This window comes from Schistocerca americana, chromosome X, assembly GCF_021461395.2.
Source record: "Schistocerca americana isolate TAMUIC-IGC-003095 chromosome X, iqSchAmer2.1, whole genome shotgun sequence".
NCBI lineage: Eukaryota > Metazoa > Arthropoda > Insecta > Orthoptera > Acrididae > Schistocerca > Schistocerca americana.
Window position 1 is genome coordinate 185,879,610 of NC_060130.1, and position 15,831 is coordinate 185,895,440.

At 37.8% G+C, this 15,831-nt stretch overlaps 1 protein-coding gene across 1 annotated transcript in view; it reads left to right on the forward strand.

Moving 5' to 3' along the window:
• The window catches only part of LOC124555743 (methionine aminopeptidase 2), a 104,688-nt gene extending 90,753 nt beyond the window's left edge, over window positions 1-13,935 (forward strand). The window contains exons 8-9 of the mRNA XM_047129766.1: window positions 3,801-3,975; window positions 12,837-13,935. Of these exons, the coding sequence (XP_046985722.1) occupies window positions 3,801-3,975; window positions 12,837-13,089 (428 nt within the window). The 3' untranslated portion in view covers window positions 13,090-13,935. The remainder of the gene's footprint in view (window positions 1-3,800; window positions 3,976-12,836) is intronic.
• The last annotated feature ends 1,896 nt before the right edge of the window (window positions 13,936-15,831 follow it).

Sequence of the window (15,831 nt, forward strand, 5' to 3'; positions counted from 1 at the left end):
TGTCAGAACACACTACCCACAGAAATGTTGTGAATTAATAGTAATAAAAAATATAAACCTAAATATTAATTAATTTTTCATAACATGAAGGAGGTACATTATTTTTTCATAGAAAGTATATGATGTCAAGACTTGGTTAAGAAACAAATTAGACCTATAGGGTTGGTGGTTTGTCTACAAATTTGATATTCACAAAAATCTATTTCTCTCAGAACTTTGTTCCTGTGCCTGTGGCCCTTATGATTTTGTGCCTCAATTAATTCACCATACGCTAGGCTTGCTACAAATATCTTGATCTTGTTTACTTCAGCAAATTACCTGAACATGATTACAAATAATATATTCTCTTTCCCTATTTACAGTGGTCTGCCAATGCTGGGGTAACTTTTCGATTCTGCAACTGTAGAAATCATGTAGTTTTGAGGCAAAGAACTCGTCGACCCATGTTCCTTGAAGGCTCCTCAGTAGAGAGCAGAAAAGGTGAAAATCTGAGGGTGTAAGGTCAGGTGAATTTGGTGGTTGCGGAATGCCTTCCCAATCTAACTTTTGTGTAGTGTTTTTTGTCCACCTAGCAGAATGTGGGCGGGCATTATGATGGAGTAGGATCACATCATGCAGTCTTTCAGGTCCTTGTTATTTGATTGTATCTGCAAAACATGTCAGTTGTTGACAGTAAATGTCAGCAGTGATGGTTACACCTTGGGATAGCAATTCGTACTACACTACACCATCACTGTTCCACTAGATGCATAACTTTATTTTTTGTGGATGCTTGCAGGTCTTTGTACAGGGAATTGCTGCGTTCTTTGAGTCCAGTGATTCCTTTCTTTTCCGTATGTTAACAGAAATACACCATTTCTTGCCACCAGTAACAATATAGGATGGGAATGGTTGGCGTTGTTTACAAGTCAATTGATGATACACAAGCAGAGAGGCACATATGGCCAACTGATGATTTATCTTAGAGCATGCAGCACCGAATAACTTGATTTTTGAACCTTCCCCATTGCATGCAAATGTCGATGATGGTGGAATGATCACAGTTTATCACATTTGCCAGTTCTGAAGGACACTTGATAGGGATAATTGTGGATTAGTGCATTTAAATGATCATAAAAAAATTCCGAAGGTCTAACTGATCATGGAGAGTCACTAATGTCAAAATGATCCTCCTAAAAATGAGAGAACCATTTTCTTGCTGTGCTCTCTCCAATGGCATTATCCCCATACACGGCAAAAATGTTTCTGGCTGCCTCTGTTACTGTTGCCTCTCTATTGAACTCATACAGAAGAGTATATTGGAAATGTTCAGATTTCGCCATTCGGCAATGCTAGTGTGCAAAACAAAAACATTATGAACTGACGCACCAACCTAATAAACAACAACTTTATTTTACAACTATATGTATCGTGCTGAGTAACTATTTATTGTCATTTACTTAATTCTTCAGTATATGTATCTTGTACATAATGTGCATAAGATTTTTTACATTGAATACACGTAAAGACGCTCAAAGGTGAATAAAGCATTGAACCAAGCATACTTAAAATCACAAATTTTACTTTTTAATGAAGATGCTGTCTTTCAAAAATTATTATGTGCTAATAAACACAACTGAAGCATTACATTGATGGGATAAAATATCTCTTGGTAACTTCTTAACCACGCTAAAATACTTCCTTTGTCATTTGTCAATCATCAGAAAAACCTAATAGCTGCGGAAATTAACCTATTTTTGTGTCCTATGTTCCTGTTTACAGTATTGCACTTCCATCTTGAATATTTGAATCATAATTCATTTTAACAGTTTTTATAATAAGCATATCATTGAGTTCCTTCATGGCAAACACTAAATGTAGATAGTATTTTCAACTGAATGCAAGTCAAAAGAAGACATGGTAAAACACTCTACAGTGCATTCTATCCAAGGTATTTTTAGCACACTGGACTCGCATTTGGGAGGATGATGGTTCAAACCCACATCTGACCATCCTGATTTAGGTTTTCCATGATTTCCATTGGTCACCTCAGGAAAATGCTGGGGTGGTTCCTTTGAAAGGGCTTGACAGATTTCCTTCCCCCATCCAACCCTAATCCGAGCTTGTGCTCTCTCTCTAATGATCTCTCTGTCAGTGGGATGTTAAACACTAATATCCTCCTCCCTCCTCCAAGGTATTTGGCACTTGATACCAATAGTTTCCCATTTCAAGCATGTACAGCTGCAAGAAATGCTATATTTGAGTCTACATCCATTGCACACTTCACAGTTAAAATTATCTGACCATGAAATGTTGTCTCCAAAGGAGTACACTCAAAGGTATAATCCTTACTGCAACTGTGAGAAAGCAAAACTTTTGTTCTAATTCATCGACAAAGTATATACAGTGACTATCGATAAGATAGATGTATTTTGCCCCAGCAATATAAAGGGTACTTCAGCTCGCTTTATGTATGTGGTCAATTTATGATCAGCAGCCTGATGGGTCTAAATGTTGTACACTGTGTTGATTAAACCAGTAAATCAGATGTGTTGTTATAGTGTTTCAGACAATTGTGATTCAACAGCAGTTAGTATGATTAAAATTTCAAAGTTACTGAAGGTGTAAAAGTTACTTTTCTGTGTCACCTGGTTCCTTAGGTTGTATTTCAAACATGTTTCCTCTCAGCAGTGGACTTGCATACCACTGGTGGTGTACGATGGCAGGAAATGGTTGGTACAGCATTGAGCTAAGCTCCATTAATTCATCAGCTCTACTGGTTTCAAATTCGTCTTGAGTGAAATAATTCTGATTAGACAATGAAAGCAGTGTTAGTACTCTCATTACGACTGTTGTCATTAAAGGTGCAAAAAATTTCTTAACTGTCCATCAAAATAATTTTTGAAAGTTAAAAAAAAAGGTCCAACTGTAAAACAACAAAACTTTGCACACATTATTGATAATGGTAACAATCTGCGCAAAATGTTTGAGTAACACACTGTTCATCTATCATATGCTACTTACTAAATGGCTCAAAAGTAATTTAATTTAAAAAAATCATGTATAACATTATTTTACATCTCGTTCCTAGTATCTGCATTTGAGACTGTTCCCAGTAGTAAAGACACCTCCATAAAATACTGAGAAGCACTAGTAAACAAATGAGAAAAGCATGCTTCAGGAATTGCACATTAACTACAACTGTCCATAGATAAAGTGTATATACATTAAGAATTTAACCCCACAACATTGTGCAGCAATTTTCATCACAAGTTTGTTCAAGTTAAAACACTGCAGGTCTTTGCTGTGTGATGTACTTGTCGGTGAATTTTGAATCTTATAATTTACATTAATGTACGAAAACTGTATGTACTGCCCACAGTCAAGGTTACCTTGCAAGTTGTCAGTTTGCTCTGCTGATTTTCATCAACCTGATTCTTCTTCTTACTGCATTTCTCCCTTCAGAAGGAAACCTATAAAGTTACTTTCCTTCTTGGTTTGAAAAGTACGGCAGGCACTACACAGCACAAAACTTATGAAAATACTCAATACTTCCTGTGTTACACAAACAAAGTACAGGACTTTATTTCAGCCAATCATGAACTTCCGGTAACATTAAGCAGTGAGAAAAAGGATGGCTACACTTTCCCTGTAAAGAGCTTGAAGTGTACGACAGAACAAAATGCTTCTCTAGTTTGCTTGTGACAACAATCCGATAAATATTTTAAAATCCAGGTTGTTCCTCCTGTAATTTTATGGTGTATTTTTATATTGTTGCTATATTATGAAAATGTAAATATACTTAAATATTATATTTTCAGGAATTCATGCAGGAAAAACTGTGCCTATAGTAAAAGGAGGTGAAGCTACAGTAATGGAAGAAAATGAAGTATATGCAATAGAGACATTTGGATCTACTGGTCGTGGTCAGGTCCATGAAGATATGGAAGTCTCTCACTATATGAAGAATTTTGATGCATCTCCTGGTCACTTACGGTCAGTTAAATTCTTGACTTATTGCTGTTAGTGAATGTCATGATACTATATATCTTTATACCAATTATCCCTCTTAAGTGTGGCATTTCTACAGATATTTCCCTTTTGATGTGTGTAGATGGAGTCACTCCTAACAAAAACTGCTCATATGATTTCTCTTATGATTCACAGGTTCATTGGAAAGTCATTTTTGTTCACATAATAATAAAATAAATTGTCTAGATTGGAAATTTATGTTCCTACGTCATATCAGTCTTGAAATTAGTTTGAGTTCAGTATAGTTATTGATAGTGATGGCAAAACATGAAGAATAATCAGTCTGTCTGGCAACACTGCTGTGCTGCATTGGGTTCGTGGTTCTGTCGTACCTGTAACAGAAGAAAAAGCAAAACAAAAGTAGTAGTAGTAGTAGTAGTAGTAGTAGTAGAAGATTGTCAGACTAGCACAGAGATGACATTGATGACAGCTGACTTTTATTCATTCTAGTATATTTTACATAATGACCTTAACAGGATATCCAGAACAGTTTTTAATACTTTTCTGCTCTTCTTGTAATTGTTTATATTTAGTGCTAGTGCTTTTTTTGGATAATACACAACTTTGCTGCTTTTCACCGACTCTATCTCGATCAGAAACACATGCAAAAGAAATTCCTCAACTACATTAGGAACATTTTAGTAAGAAATCTGTCTTTGTTTCTTGAGATGTGATTTGCTTCTACATCTTCCCATTAGACAAGGAACAGCAATCACAGCAATTGATGGAAACCTGGCAGCCCTGCATGGAATAATCCAATTAGATTTTATCTGCTGGAAATACTGTGACCATTGTGGGGCCTTGGAATATCTGCCATATTAACAAGATTTTTTTTATGCGCCTGTAGCCACATACAAAGAAATTTGTTGCTGGGAAACAATTGTTTTGTTTTATTTTTGTAAATGTGCAATAATGGAAAGGATAGATTTCTACTCACCGTGAAGATGACACATTGAGTTGCAGACAGGTACAGCGAAAAGACTGTTGCATATCAAGCTTTCAGCCAAAGCGTTCATCAGAAAAGAACAATACACATGCGTTCAGACAACAAGCACACCTCACTCTCTCTCTAGAGATAGCAGTCGTGTGTGAGGTGTGCTTGCTGGTGTGAGTGCATGTGTGTTTCTTTTCTGATGATGGCTTTGGCCGAAAGCTTAATATGCAACAGTCTTTCCATTATGCCTGTTTGCAACTCAATGTGTCATCTTTATGGTGAGTAGCAATCTGTTCTTTCCATAATTGTTGGTATTCCAATGTGGACTTTACATTGTTTGCTTTTTGTGGATGGGTGTTCTTGTATAGTATCATATCAGGGATGGAATACACTATCTAGAAAAAAATTGATGAAATGTATTGACATAAGAGGAGGCAGTTTTAAGATAGTGCATTTTTTACCTGAAACACTTAAGGAATCCCATAGTCTAGGGGTCAACAAGAATTCTCACATAAAGTCCAACAATCCCCTCGACTATTTTCCAATGTCTGTAATACAGTATAACTGAAACAGTTACAGGCAGGCATAGGTACCAAATATGTAGGCAAACAAGTTTCTGGATTAAAAGAATAGTTTATTTTGCACTGTTGTCTGTCGTAAACATTTGGCAGTTGAAACATTGGCAAAGTACTTCCAGTTGTGCAAGCATTATGCAGCAACAACACTCAAGTTTGGAGGTAACAGTTAAACTACTACTTCTGCTAAAGGTACATTTAATTCGGACAGCTGTTGCATGACTTTTATGTCAGAAATTGTGTCTAATGTAACTGGTGAAGAATTTGTGTCAGAAATTTATATTTTGACCACCAGTGGTATGTGTTTACACACCTGTACGAGCAGTTGTAAACACTGTTTGTTTGCAAGTTCAAACTCACCCCAACAATTATCTCGGAAGGTGGCTGCTTGTCTAATTTCCTGGCACCAAGCAGTAAGTGTCGAGCGAACTTGGATGACAAGAAAGAGCAGTTAAAAGTTGAAGAATTAACATGTACTACATATAACCTGAACTTTGGGATGTTACTTGTAAAAGTTGTAAAGACAGCGTGAAGAAATATAATGCCTTAACAGAAATGGTATAAGAATTTAGTACAACTGTAGAAGAGATTCAAGGAAAAATTCCTAACTTAAGAAATCAAATTAACAGCACAAAGACAATATCTGCCTGGGCATTGAAGAATTATTGCATGTATCAAAATGGTTGTACTTCAATTTGCTGTTTCTTATGTAAGAAAGCTTAGCATGCAAATGGGCAGGAGGAAATTTACCACTAATAAGCAAAGAAAAATTAATAATTTATTTATTTATTCCAGTTTAATTGTTAACATGAATCTGTATTGGATAGGAACTTCGCCTTATCTGCTGACAAAATATTCTCTCCACACTTCACATACTACTATAGCATTCTTCAACTAGTTCTTTTATTACTGCCATGTATTATTTCACTTGTTTCTAAATTTTATTAGTCAAATATGCCTCTAGATGTGTGTAAGTTTGCAGAATATGTTTTAAACAATAACCAGTAACGTAAACTGGAAAGGGCCAAAACTACAGATTCCACACAGTTTGGAGACAGAGAAGCCTTAATACTCCAAGTCTGGTAGACTTAATACCAGAGGTGTTTTCCACTATTCACCTTGCTCTAGGGTGTCTGAAGTTATAAATTCTGATGAAACCTGAACTGTTAAATGTGTATGGTTTCATACTATGAGATTGTGAAGGAGAAGCATCATCAGCTACAAAAACATGTGGCACACGCGGTATTCTTCCTGGGAGGGGCGTCAGTTCGAGACCTGATGATGTGGTTTTAATGAAATCTTCAACCCCACTGCCTTTGAAAACTCCCATATCTGTTACTCTTCCATTCCTGCCAACTATGACAATGAGGAATTTGTAAATGGCATCAGAAGTTGCCATTAAGACCCCACTATGCTGCTCTTCATGGTTAAAATAATAACTGCCAGTATTGTGTGGAGGAGCTAGGATAAGAGTGTGTTTGCCATCAGTACCAACCAAACATATGGGGAAGGTCAACTTTCATTTAAATTTGTTGGCAACATTAACTGTCTTCTGATGTAGGTAGTGACTGTAACAAAAATTGAAAAGTAATGAGATTTTGTACAAGTTGTAATAAACTTAATTCATTTATTTCCTTTACTGTATTTTGAGTAGAATGGTGCAGTGCAGGAGGCGGCAAATGGAAACAAATACACATCTGCCAGTCAAGACACATCACAAAAGACTGAGGAAGTGAATCATTGTAACCTAACACCCATCAAGATGAAGAGTAAATTTGTTAGAATAAGTGATTTATTTGTGCGAGAACTATATGCACATTGAATGAAGAAAAGGATAATTTTGATGTTTTTGCCAAATATGTTGCAGCCAAAATGAGAAGTCTCTCGTCCAAATATTTGTGTAAAAAATGAAAAGAAACTTTCAGTAAGTCGTACTTGAGAGAAATGGAGGAGAATAAGCTACTATCAAATCCCACTTCTTATAGGTTTAGTTACTTGAATTCAGTTGCTTCAGCTAGTGGATTTTTTCAATTTGTCAAGCAAATCTGAATAATATATAAATCTACACTTTCCATACTGACAAACTGAATGTAGCTTTTTACTGATTCAACAGTTACCTTACTGTACTCTTCTTTTAAGGCTAACGTGTATTCATTATAAATTATAATGTTTTGGGAGCTATCTCTGGACTCTGGAGAAAAGTGTCAGATGTAAATGCACATTAACACTGAATCGTGTTTTGACTAAACATTACCAACTTGCCACTCACCTGGAACATGCATTTTCCTCAGCAACTGTCAGTCACCCAAAAACAAGAATCCTGTGTACAGGTAACTGAGCAACCCCTTCTGTGCTCCAAGGAAAACTGTCATTTCCAACCACCATTTACATTCCACACATTCACCAAAGGCTAGGCTTGGAGCCTATAATATCACAACACACAGACTTTTACTACTATGAAATGTTCTCCTTGTTCTTATAGTTGTATTTGTCAAACCCATTTATTTTGTGACCATGTCTAAATATCTGAGGGTTCCTTTGTGTTGTCTTCTAGCATGGTGTAATTTACAGTTGTAATAAAATGATTGTATTGTTTTGGAATTTGTACCAATAGAATCCTGACCATTTATTTCTGTATTAATAAATACGAAAAATTTTGAAGACATGAAAAATAATTAACACGTACCAAAAGGCTTTGCTCAATGGAAAAATGTTACTGTAAAATCAAGCATGTAATGATTTAAGCATTAACTTTGTGAGTGGTTCTGCAGAGGAAGTACTGCTAGAAGTCTAAAGGCAGGCAGTATTCTTTTAAAGGATGCAGATAAACCACAATCCATTCATCTTTATTCTTCGTCAGTTGTCTGGTAGTTGCAGGTTCTCTGTTAGTGAAGTGATATATCCTCGAATAGCAATATAGAGTCTGTGGCAGAGCTTTAAATGATGTACATTTCAGATACAAGATGTCACTAACATTGGCTAGACAAGTAGTCTGTAACTAGTGTAATGGTTCCCTGAGGAATAAAACCTACTGACAATAAGTAGGTACACTTAAGACTTAATACCTTTCTCAATTATTTTCTTGTAGAATGGGTCCACAGCGTCTATAAAATTTTTAAAGGATTTCATTTCGCTCCAGCAATCCTAACAGCCGAAAACAAGATGAAATCCTTCAAAAATAATATCATTGTGTAGTACTGGGCAATTTAAACCCATGTTGCATCATCATTACAGAGACTGCTAGACTGAACATTGAATGTTTTGTGTTATGCCACATCACATGGTGGAGCAAGGAAATCCTCTTCGAACTTTTTTAACCTCATTTGGGTGCCAGGACACTTTCATGACTTGTGGTGAGATGAAGTTTTAATTCCACTTTTGCAATCTGGGAAGGACCTCACTTATCGAAGTCATTACTATACAGTTGTCCTCAATGGCTGTGTGGGAAATATGTTGGGAGTGAATGGTCAACCACTGCATTGTATAGATCTTAGAATCCAACAGCTCCTTAATTGCTTTCAGTATGGTTTCAGGAGATACGCTCCGTTTTTGATAACCTGGCGTTCCTGGAAGTAGCTCTGTAACAAGTATACCTGCACTGGCATCACTTAGTGCATAGACTTTTTGACATCGATAATACCTACTATACAACTCGGAGACACATTATTCTCACACAGTTCCGTGAATGCATTTTTTGAGGCAGTCTTCACATGTTTATGCAGTCCTCCTTGACATGCTATTTTAGGTGTCGAATCAGTGATGTCATGTCTGACCCCTTCAGGCAAGAGAACGATTGTCTATCAAGGTAGTGTTTTGGTGTTAAGTGTGACTGTGTGCAATAGCTATTAATAGTATTGCATCAGTAGGCAAACTTCCTGGTTAGTGTTCTGTGTTTGTTGACAATATCTCTGTCTTTTGTTCCTCCTGGGAGTGGTGTGCTCTGGAGGAATTCAGCTGGCCACTGGTGTAATTAGAACCAGTCTCATATTTAGTTTTTGCTCTGAGGCCATTGAGCGACTGCTTCACATCAGGCAACAAGTCATTGTGCAAGAGGTCTATAGAATGCTCTTCACACCGTATGGATCTGCACACCATACAGTGGCTCTTCCACCAATGGAAAGGCTTCTTCATAACTGACAACAAGTGATTAGTTTCTATGTGATTCACAAAAAGGATTGCCTTTTAGAGATGAGTGTTGTTGGTTTGAAAGTTTTACATCAAGGTTGGACCAAATCTCCACCTTGGTTTCTACAGGGGCACAGAATTATTACAGTAAGGATTGAACTCCAGATTTTACATTTCAATCTCTGTGTGTTTCAATTACATTTGAGGTGGCTGGCAGTGAGGGAATAAGCTGCACTTGGTAAAGGCAACTATATGGTGATGGCAGATCTGCTTGTCAGTCAGGTGGTGTGAAGTGACCCTGACCCACCTCCAAATTGGTCACTGTACGGCAAGAGGATCTCCTGGTCTGTGATGACTGTGGCATGTAAATCATTGAATGTCACATTTTTACTAAGTGCGTTTTATATTGTGATAAGAAAGAAGCAGGTAATTTCGGTGAGAATCTGCCTTCTATTCTAGCTGATGACGAGATCAGTATGATAAAGGTTTTAAAGTTGTGTGAAGTGTCTTGACTCCAGTCAAAGCTTTTAGGCTGGAGATTTTAGCGTGTTGCATAGTGTATGTAAATTGAAGGTGGAGAGAGAGGGGGGGGGGGGGGGGGGGAAGGAAAGGGAGGGGATCACTGCTTCAGGACGTTACGTGGAATCAGCTGCGGATTCTGCATGGTGCCTGTCTTTTCGGACATGTCTGAAAGAACGGACACCACACATTCATGCATACTGTTGCATAGTGGTTGGCTGACCCATTTTGTTTCAGTGATTGGCCAGCCACAGCTATCTGTTGTATTCTTTTACTTCTCTCACTTGCTTTTTTTCTTTTTAGTGTTTTCAATCTCGCATATTTCCATTGTGTTTTGCACGTGGGTGGGGATGCGACAGTGATAGGGTTTATGGGTGTGTGTGTGTGTGTGTGTGTGTGTGTGTGTGTGTGCACATTCTTAAGATGTTATTTCTGTTTTTATTTGTAGTTACATTTTTAATCATTTTGCACCCTTTAACCACACTCATCTCATGAAATTTTGGTATGGGTGTTAAAAACCTCCCTGTCATGCGCCCACATCAACATACCATCATCATCATCATCATCATCATCATCATGATCATGATCATCATCATCACCATCACCATCGGGATGTTTTGCAGTATAAAAATTCTGGTATTGTAGACATCAGTATCATAGTGTAACATATTATTTCAGAACTGTTAGTTATCTGTCATTAAAATGTTCATGAGTAATGCATTTAGATGAAAAGAGGAAGACAGACCTCTATAAGGTCTGTATTATGATGACTTTCCCCAGCAAGTATCACTGAAAAAGTTGTACACAATAGAGTCCTGAGTCATGTTATTAAACAAATTATCACTATGGAAACTGAAGAACTGTGTGGGTCATGCCAAACCATCGTTTAACTTACCCTGGCAGTAAAAAAATTGCAACACTGAGAAAGAGGTTTGCAACATAAACAAAAGTTGGTAGGCATGTTTCCACATCTCAAAGGTGATGTCCATTAAAATTTTGCACGAGTCATGTAATGTAGTGATAGTAGCACCACTATGCAAATGAGGTTTGCTTTAAATATATGCTGTAAAGGCTGTGTGTGTTACTTACCTTAAAGATTGGACATGGTGAGTTGATATTATTCAAGAATGCCTTAAAGGTGTCAAAGACACCACTATCAACACGTTACTCAGTTAGGACTAGGTTGTTTAATAGGGTGCTATGAGAAGCTGGATGTTCCTTCTACGATATTGCAGAAAAGCTTGGCAGGAATGTAGCCACTTTACACGATTGCTGGCAGTGGTGGTCATGGGATTGTACAGTCACGAGATTATGAGGCCTCTGACAGCTGTGTGGCGCTATGGAGAAGGAAGACCATTATGTGTTCAGCTTATAGCTTTGGTACATTGTACTGCATCTGCAGCAGTAATTTGAGCAGCAGTTGGCACCACAGTGACACAACAAACTGTTACAAATTGGTTACTTGAAGGCCAGTTCCGAGCCATAAGCCGTATAGCGTGCATCCCAGTGATTTCAATAGTGTCAAGCGACAGCTCATTGAAGGGCAGGGTGAAGACCTGTTGTGCTTTCTGATGAAAGTTGGTTCCACCCCAGTGCCAATGATGGCCCCGTGTTGGTTAGGAAGAGGCCATTTCGGGGCTTGCAGCCAACATGTCTGCATGCTAGACACACTGGGCCTACACTTGAAGTTACGGTCAGGGATGCAATATCGTATGGGAGCAGGACGGCTCCCAGAGTTATCCTACGCAACATCATTGTAAATTTGTACATCACTGTGGTGACTCAACCCTTTGTGCTGCCATTCATGAACAGCGTTCCAGGGTATGTTTTCCAATGGGGTAATGCTTGCTCACATACCACATGTTGTAACCCAACATGCTCTACAGTGTGTCGACATGTTGCCTTGGCCATGCTTGATCTCGAGATCTCTTTCCAATCGAGGACGTATGGGACATCATCAGATGACAACTCTGGCATCATGCGCAACAAGCTTTAACCCTCCCTGTGTTGACTGACCAAGTGCAATAGGCATGGTCTCCATCCCACAAACTGACATCTGATACCAGTACAACACAGTACATGCACTTTTACATGCTTGTATTCAACATGCTGGCAGCTACACTGGTTGTTTATGTACTAGCATTTTACGTTTGCAATGGCTTATCTAGTGCTTACATTAACCTGCAATTGTGGAATGTCAATCTCTTAAGTATGTTACCTAGACAAATGTTTTCCCGGAGTTTCATTACTCTTCATCAATTATTTTTTGGTGTTGCAATCTTTTTCTGTTAGTGTAGATAATTGTGAAGTTTTGGTAATAGTTCCATTCCAGTTGAAACAGTATTAAAAAAAAAAACCTTAATCATTGTTAAATGGAAAATGTTAAAATATGCATCATCAGTGAGAGACTGTGGTCGTGTGTGTGTGTGTGTGTGTGTGTGTGTGTGTGTGTGTGTGTGGGTGGGTGGGGGGGTCTAGATGCTGATACAGCATCTAGATCTAACAGAAATTGTAAGCAAGATGATATCATTTGTTATCAAATTAAAAGAGGTGTGTGTGTGTGTGTGTGTGTGTGTGTGTGTGTGTGTGTGTGTGTGTGTGTGTGTGTGTGTGTTTTACCATTTAATGTACCTGTGATACTACAGAAACCTGCAATTTTTTTCCTGTTCCAGGTTGCAGTCCTCGCAGTCATTACTGAATACAATAAACAAGCATTTTGGCACACTAGCATTTTGCCGTCGCTGGTTAGAAAGAGTCGGTTGTACGAAATACCACATGGCATTGAAGGATCTGAAGGACAAACACATAGTTGATGCATATCCACCACTTTGTGATGTTAAAGGATCATACACTGCACAGTTTGAGCATACAATTTTGTTGCGTCCAACATGCAAAGAAGTAGTGAGCCGGGGTGAAGATTATTGAATTCTTGCAACAGTACTTTTCATTTTATTGTTTTGTGATAGTTCCTTTTCTTTACTTGTATGATACACAATGTTGAACTTTTTTTTATTGTGAAAAGCAGCTTCCTGGTAAGAACTGTACCAGATTCCATTGCTCATACAGTGGCATGTTGAAGACTTTCTGTTGTGAAACATTGACACTTTATGTACTCACGTTGTGAAATTTTCAGTAATATGTGCAGACCTTCATATTATGAATGTTGATAAAATGAATAATGTATTGATACCTTTCTTGGTGCTGGAACAAATCAATGCAGTATTTATAACATTAACACCCTAATTTCTGGTTTAAATTTTTCAATGAATTTGATAGCTAATTTTACTGTGTGTCTTCCTTAATGCACTGACTAAATTTCTTGAATGTGTAACACAACAAAATTTAGGATGTAGCATAAATGTCAAGTAAGATAATATAGCTGTTTTTTAGGCTAAAGTGTGCAAAATACAAAGGGGCTGCAATATTTTGATTCTGAGCCTACATATAATTTCCATGTATCAGTTTTTGTGAAAGTGTATGATCTTGATTTTATTCATCATAAATAGTGGATTTACTGATATCACGTCATCCTTACAGTTTACTAGTTGCAATAGCCAGAATTTTTGCTGTAAAAGCAATATACCCCATAACATGAAGAAAATGGAGAAAGTTGGTGCAGTCACCTTGGCCAGGTCCACATGACATGTTAAATAGTACAGTTCAGAGTATATAAAATTGGTGGTGTAAAATCTATAATTGTTTTGTCTGGATATGAACTTTTCAAAGTTCTGTGTGTCTTTATATTCTGTTAATGAATGTCTCTGAAGAAAATTAACAGTGATTTAATTACAAAAAACCCCAATTAAAAAGTACTGAAAATTATCTATATGCTGATGTGCAAAACTTAAGGATGAAAGTACCAAAGTACCTTTCGCATGATGGGTCATGGCCATGTAACAGCTCAACGAAACTAGGACCATATATAGAAAGAAATGCTACATTAAAGTACAGAAGGTAATTGAAAGAAATATGCAATGAAATGAATGGAAAGACACTTTCATTTATAATCAGCTATTATAGTGAAGTCATTGCGATTCAAGATGGTACCCTGGACATTACAAAAGGCAGAATGTGGTTCTTAATAGGGTTTGTAATGGCCATGAATGGCAATGCATGTTCTGCAATTTGCTCCCATGCTGGCCACAGTGTTGGTAAGGACTTTCTGTATTAGGGCGTTCCGTTCCTTCCTTGACAATTGCTGAATGGTCATTGATGCATATGTATGTGCTGCAGTATGTTTCCCAAACACATCTCTCGTGTACTCAATGGAATTTATGCCAGAGGAATGAGCAGACCAGTCCAGTCCAGTCCAGTCCATTCCATTCACTGAATATCCTCTCTTCCAAGAACACCTCCATCTGCACTGTTCCACACAGTCGCGCATTGCCATCCATAAAAATTAAGTCCAGGCCAAGTGCACACTTGAAAATACACACGTGGGGAAGGCACACAGCATCACAATAATGTTGACTGATGACTGTACCATGTCTATGCCCAAGATCATATGCCCATGCAACATTATGTCTCTCCACACCATAACACCTGGACAATCAAAACCAGCGTGTTCACCATTGCTGCACATACCATCATATGATGGATGGGAACACGTAATGTACCCAGGAACATTGTCAAAGACCATGGTTTTGTGATCCAGGAGTTATGGTGTGCATAGACAGTCCGTTATGTGGGTGTATGATCTCCAGATCTTTTGACATATTACACTCATTAGTCAATGTTGTTATGATGCTGTACTCCTTCCCCACGTGTGTCTTTTCAATGGTTTATTCAACCCTGACACCATTTTTATGGCTGACAATGGGTGACTGAATTGAACATCACGTATAGAATAGTTCTTGGAATGAGAGGATATTTTGCGAATGGACTGGCCTACCCAATCCCCTGACTTAAATCTCATTGAGCGCATGTAGGATGCATTTGCAGGATGTCCATGTGTTCCAACAACAATCCAGCAGTTGTCAACTGCACTGGTGGAGAAATGGAATGCCTGCCACAAGAACTCTTTACCAACCTTGGGGCCAGCACGGGAGCATGTTTCAGAGCATGCAGTGCTGTCCATGGTGATCACACACCCTATCAAGAACTATAACAAGCCTTTTGTAATGCCCAAGGGACCGTCATGAATCATAGTACTTTGGTGTCTTTGAATGAAAGTGTCATTTCTGTTTATCTCATTGCATACTTCTTTCAATCACCTTCTGTACTATACTGTAGCATTTCATTCTATGTATAGTCAGTTTCATTTAGCTGTTGTATTTGGCAGTGACACATCATGTGAAAGGTACTTTCTCCTTAAATTTTGCACATCAGTGTAGGTACTTTTCTTACACACATGTTTCAGTGATTAGTCTTTAAGGCAAAGCATTCATTCAAATTGCTCTGTTCTTCCGTAGACTATAATGTAAGTGCAGACACTATGCACAGCTATTTTTACTGGTCTGGATTTCTACAATTTTCTGGAAAATAACTGGATAGATATGAGGGTGAAGTTTGAGAAAATGGGTCTCTCTCAACACTTACAGTTTTGGTGGTTAACATTATTGTGCATCTTTGTGGATGTATAGTACTCTTGAAGTTTGGGATTTAGCACAAAAATTTCTTGTCATAATATGTAGTACGTTTGTAGTATAAAATGTGCAGGATATCAGA